General features: G+C 43.3%; 1 protein-coding gene across 1 annotated transcript in view; it reads left to right on the top strand.

Annotated features, from left to right (window-relative positions):
* Positions 1-382: 382 nt before the first annotated feature.
* The window catches only part of adamtsl5 (ADAMTS like 5), a 34,516-nt gene continuing 28,898 nt past the window's right edge, over positions 383-6,000 (top strand). The window contains exons 1-2 of the mRNA XM_084340925.1: positions 383-399; positions 2,282-3,020. Coding sequence (XP_084197051.1) covers positions 2,968-3,020 — 53 coding nt within the window. The 5' untranslated portion in view covers positions 383-399; positions 2,282-2,967. The remainder of the gene's footprint in view (positions 400-2,281; positions 3,021-6,000) is intronic.

Here is a 6,000-nt window from a genome sequence, read left to right as displayed (position 1 = left end):
GCCTCGGCTGCAGCTTAAAGGGGACTGAGACAGACCGAGGTGGAGACGGTGCTCTGAGTTCACACAAAGGCCGTGTGGTCGCCCCGTCATTAAGACATCTCATTCGTACTGTTGGAAACCGGAGATGACCTGCATGTTACCGCCTCATGCACCACAAAGTGTGTGTGCTCCGACTGTAAGACAAAACCTGCTAAAAGGGGACGAGGCGCTTCAAGTGTAAAGCTCAGTGAGAAACAAAGGAGGGATACGGTTACACACAGTCAGAATGAAAGAGGAGATTTTCGACGTGATAAAGGGAAGCTGGTGTGGAGTGATTAGCACAAGAAGGTGTCGGGACACGCAGATGAGGATGAAGTTTATCTGACTAGTGAAACAGTGGAGTCACAGAGCGGGAGGGAGGTGAGGATGAGGAGGAGGTGACGGGATGTGAGAAAGAGAGAGGGACTGAGTGTGTGTGTGTGTGGACTTGTATGACTCATGTTGTGGGGACATACATCTGTTCGTCACATTGTGGGGACTCGCCTTCCTTGTGGGGACAAAACACAAGTCCCCATAAAATAAATCATTAAATTTTAGGGTTATGGTGTAGGTGCAATTTGGACTTTAAGCTGTGGGGGTTCGCAAAAATAAACTCTAGAGGAAGTTGAGCTCGTATAACAGAAGTTTCATTTGCACAAGAATTCACAATCAGGATAACAGCAGGTGCATCATATCCTGACCAAAATGTTCTGATCCATCTGAAAATGACCCTGGAACCAGCTAAATCCATTAGTAAACAAAAAGTAATACGTTTATTTGTATAGCACATGTCGAAACCAGCGTTACAAAGTGCTTCATTCAAAAAACACAACAACAAAATACACAGTAATAAAACTTTTAAAAGTATTAGGTACATTCAAGTAGAGCCGTGCGAGCCTTAAGAGCGATATCAATAATAAAGTACATTGTAATTGTGTGTAACAGTTTGATTGTCCACCAAAAACTGATGGCTATCCGCTTTAAAGAAATGTAAGCAGGTAAAAAAGGTGTGTTTATAATATATTGAGAACTAAGAGAGAAGATAAAGTGATGCAGAGTCAACTGCAAAAGGAATCATATCATTATTTTAACCCGTCTGTAAATCATGTCAATTACAGTTTAATTTCCAAGTATAGGCAGAAACAATATTGCCAATAACTTTAATCAAGTAAATGTTCCTGATTACACTGTAAAGTGCAAATAAAGACATGCAGTTTGTTGTTCCAGTGGTGATGATGAGGCACAGACCAGCTGCTGTCATGGTTTGGGTTTTGGGTGTAGCTGTTATTTCCTGTGTTTTGAGGTTCATCCTCATGTTGGTTCTCCTGTGGATGTCTGTCAAAGACATTTTCTTGCTCAGTGGGATTGCAGGTTATGAAAATATTACATTACCTGCAGCGATCTCAGCAGCAGAAACTCCCAAAGAATGAAAAAACAAAAAAACAAGCCGGCACAGCAGCTTAACGTCACTGAATATATAAATCTCCTGACATGCCGACAGGATCGATAAGGATCTAGTGTTAATTAATGTTCTGTGTTTGGAGTAAAGCAGCTCTCCTCCTGACAGATCCTGAGCTCCAACAAAGGTGTCTAAAAAAATATCTATTTCAGTAGACAAAACTTTAATTTGTGCGTTTTTTGGTTCGGCCACTCTGCAGTTCAGGGATCCACCTGAACCAAGGGAAAGGTAAGGTGAGATAAGGGTTATGGTTCGGGTTAGTCACCAGGAAATTAATGTGGGTCTAAAGTCCCCAGAAGTGATGGAAAACTGACCTGAGGAAAGTAAAACCAAAATATAACACCAACACCAAAATATAAAAAATAAAAAGGAACAATTTAACATCAAGTTTTAAGGATTTTGATTTTGTGTGCCAAGTTTAAAGTTTCGTGGGGTTTTATTTCGTCTGTTTTTCAGTCACTCGTGATGCTTGGGGACATTTTACTCACAGTACCTGGTCACTATTAAAGGAGCACTCTGCAGTTTTGGAGAGTCTCTCTCTAATAATCTGAATAAACAAACGGACAACACAGTTTCATACTGTTTTACTTATTTTCCTCTGAGAACAGCTTCTTTATTCACTTATGGAAAAAATAAATATTTCTAAATTTGTAAATATTGAGTTTGAAATCTACATAATGCCCCTTTAACTTATGAACGCAGGGGTTGTTTTTTTACTTGCAGCAGCTGATTTCTGTAAGTTTCCTTGAGTTGATCTTCAGCTGTGTCACTCAGCTCCTCTTCACCTTCATGATTTCTCTGCAGGGAAACGTTGTGTCACCTCTGACTTCAGAGGAGCTGCCGGGCTGTGATTGGAGGAGAGAGGCGTGTGTTCCGGGCAGGAATGCGGCGCTCAGGTGGAGAGAGAGAGAGGGAGACACCCGACACAGCAGCACCGCGCTCACACGGCCGAGCACCGCGGACTGGCTGGAGCGCTGCACCCGGGGCTCAGTGCGCACACCGGTCGTGATTGGAAGGTCAAAAACCAGAAGAAACAGGCACCGGAGCTACCTGCTGATACAGGAGGAGGAGATTCATGGACACAAGTGAAGTCACCTGCCTGGAGGGACGCAATTTTCTTGCTTTCTATCTGGAATAACGTGCAGCACGAGTGTGAATCACAGCTGTTGATTGTTGCTTTTTGGGCTTTACTCCTCCTGGATGTCCGGCACAAGATGCGTCTTTTTTTGCGCGCCCTGTGATTTGTTTTTTGGGGGGGCTGAGTGGTAGGTCTGTTCGGATGGACGAGCTCTGCAGCTGAAAGTGACAACAAAAAGAAAAAGTTCATGCAAAAAGTTTCCCTTTTTTAAAAAAACAAGAAGAATAGGAAGGAGGAACCCGCAGGACATGGATGGTGTTTGGTCAGACAGCCGTGTGGCTGGGATGCACTGCGCATCTGAGCCGCGACGTTTCTCGCCATGATCCGGGAGCAGAACCGCACCTGACGACCGATGTACCTGAACCCACATCCACAAGGATCTACCATGTCCTCAGTACTGACGAGGTAAGACACTGGGCTTTAAAGATTGTGTCTCTGGCTGCCTGCAGAAAGGAGAGCATGAGAACTGAGTTAAGGTGATTTATGAGGAGTGTTCAGGCTGGATGGGATGAGACCAGCTCCAGAGACAGGTTGAGGGTTTCTTTCTTCAAGAGTGGAGGCTGTTTGTACTCTAGAGTTGCATTTCAGTGGGGGGGGGAATATGTGGTGGCTTTTAAATATTTACCTTGAGTCATTTTGCTTGCGAGGAGCTGCAGAAGCTTTGAACATTTTTTTGCAGTACAGTGAAGGATGGGAGGTGATAAATTCCAGGGACGGCTGAGTTATTCTCACCCGGTTGGAAGCTGTTTGTTTTGCGGGTCACTTCATCACAAGCGCTGAAGGGAAAAGTGACGGTTCAGGAGTTATTCTGGGTGCATATTTGCAACCTGGAGCCTGTGTGTCATCCATTATTTGTCATTTTTCATCAAACAAACTCGAGTTTTCAATAATCCCGCTGTCGCCTGTGCAGTTGTGTGTGTTTGCTCTGAGGGCAGAAGTCACATCCAGCCTGCTGTAGGCCACTTCCTGCCCGTGGGGTGAGGTAATCCTCCTGCCACACATATCTGTGATATTGCAAACTCCTGGCTCTACATTCCCCTCATCCTGCTGCACTACCTTTATCTCCTAAATGTCACCGGCTATAAATACCCAGCTCATATTTTATCTAATCCCGTCCCTGCAGCAGAGAACACGAACACAGGCGACGGCAGAGCGTCTGAATCTTTTGCTCAAACTTCAACATTAAGACTCGATTCTTCTGGATGTCTGTCTGGAAGGATAAGTTCACCCCAAAAATGAAGATTCAGTCGTTATCTACTCTAAGTCCACAAAACATTTCTGGAGCTCCAGAGCAAAACAGAGTTTGCAGCATTCTCCTAAACAACTGAAGCAGCTGGAGACAACAACAGAAAAAAACATTAAATGACTCCATGCAGCTCATCTGAAGTGTCCAGAAGCCCCGAGATCCTAAACTGATTTTAAAAGATGTTATTTACACCCTTTTTTAAGCTGTAGCTGCTAAACTAAAATCACACCTTTTTGGAAGTTGGTGCACGACCTCGGCCGCACATCCAGGATGTAAATAACATCTTTTCAAAGCAACAAGGGATCACTTGAAATCCTTCCTGAGACTTGAACTACATCAGACAAGCTGTGTGGAGCCATTTTATGTTTTATTATTTAGTTGTTTTACGTCTTAAAACAAGTCGCCAGCCACTTGAGAAAGTAACTGAACATATAAGAACTCTTCTTCTGAGGAACGAGTGTCACATCATGGCGAGACTAAAGATTTTATAAGTGGGCAGTGCACTGAACTCTAAAACATTTAATTTACCTCGTTTTTGCCTTTCCCTCTCGGTTAGTTGACATTTCCTACACGCTGCACCTCAGATGTTACCGTGTGCTTTTCCCTTTTATGGGCTGCATTCGATGTTAATGTGTCAGGAGAAATGTGTAGGCCGTCTGTCAGGCGGACCGCTGTCAGCCCGGACTGATTTGGCTCAGGGCACATTTTCTGTCTCTCTGATAACTCTATGGAGGAATGTTTGTTTGGGAAGGAGCCATCCGCCCCATGAGCAGATTTAATCTACTTACCATGGTACGCTGAGCATATAGCTTCAAAACGAGGACTCTAATTAGGCGTTACATGCAGTGATGTCACTCTCTCCTGCGGGGAGGAATTTCAGTCCTTTTTCTTCCCCTCTGAGGACTTCGAGCACGAGAGAAGGGACATCATTACTTTAAGAAAGACTGTGTTAATTGTCAAAAAACTGACTTAGTGCATTTTTTTGTGCTGAAAAGCTCATTTTTTACAGATGTATGATCACGTGCACTTTCTGTGATGGGCCCCAGATGTGCACACAGCTCACGATCCACAGTAAAGTCACAGAGTAGAAACTAAAAGTTCAGTTAATGAAAAAGACCTAGGGTAGCAGATTAATTAAAAGTGGTTCAAGGTTAAAAATAAAATAAAATAGATTTCCGTCAGAGCACAGACGGTTGCAGATGTTTCTTGATACCCCTGAGCCTCAGTTGCGATGTGTAAGACGGCAGTCAGGGACGAGTCACAGCTGTAGTGAACTCAAGATGCTTCATTGTCTCATTGTTGGAAGATAAAATGAACCACAGTTGCTGAATGCATCCAGACTGACCCAGAAGATCTAATAAAGGAAGAATTCTGCATTAAAATGTCTAAAAACGACCAAACCTTTGTCATGTATCAGTTAAATTGTGTATTTATATGTCAAATCCACAAGTTTACTCAAGGTTAAGGTGCATTTCAACTTCCGGGAGAGAATCGGAGAGAGAGGGAGGAAGTCTGCGAACATGAACATAAAGATATTAACTAAACTAAAATATGACCTCATCCATGAACATGGTTCATGTCTGATAGACTTTATTGAGCCATGGTGGTTGTTTAATGGTGTTTATTCGGCCCAAACAGCCTGATTACATTACTGTAGGTTCATGAAGTAAAGTACATTTCCCCTCCAGCTCCAGTCAGCAGTCGACATAACAGAACGTAAACACCCGACAGTGGAGGTGACCTCAGCGGATCACTGCTGCAGTCAGGTTGATAAACAGGAGTGAAGAAACCCAAAAGTTTAAAGTAACCTCTGAGCTCTCCTCCCGTCAGTAAACAGCTCCGGATCAGAGCAGAATCTGATGTGACTCCGGGTGTTTATTCCTCCAGAAGGTCTGGATCTAAACCAGACTCTCTTTTCCAGAGTTATATATTATATATTTAAGATCTTCTTAAAGTTTTTGGGATCCTTGACCAAAAACAGATATTTTCTTCCAGAGTTACTCATCTTTTCTACTGATGAATCAACTGGAACAGTTTCATGTCTATTCAAGCCTTCAGTCGCTCACTTCCAGTGAGTAATCCCGTCACAGATTTCTCAACAACATCGCACAAACTTCCTGAGAGGAGCAGATGTTAAAA

This window comes from Pagrus pagrus, assembly GCF_965226575.1.
Source record: "Pagrus pagrus genome assembly, chromosome: 1".
Taxonomy (NCBI): domain Eukaryota; kingdom Metazoa; phylum Chordata; class Actinopteri; order Spariformes; family Sparidae; genus Pagrus; species Pagrus pagrus.
The sequence above is the reverse complement of the archived record's forward strand: the minus strand, read 5'-3'. Positions and strand labels throughout refer to the sequence as shown.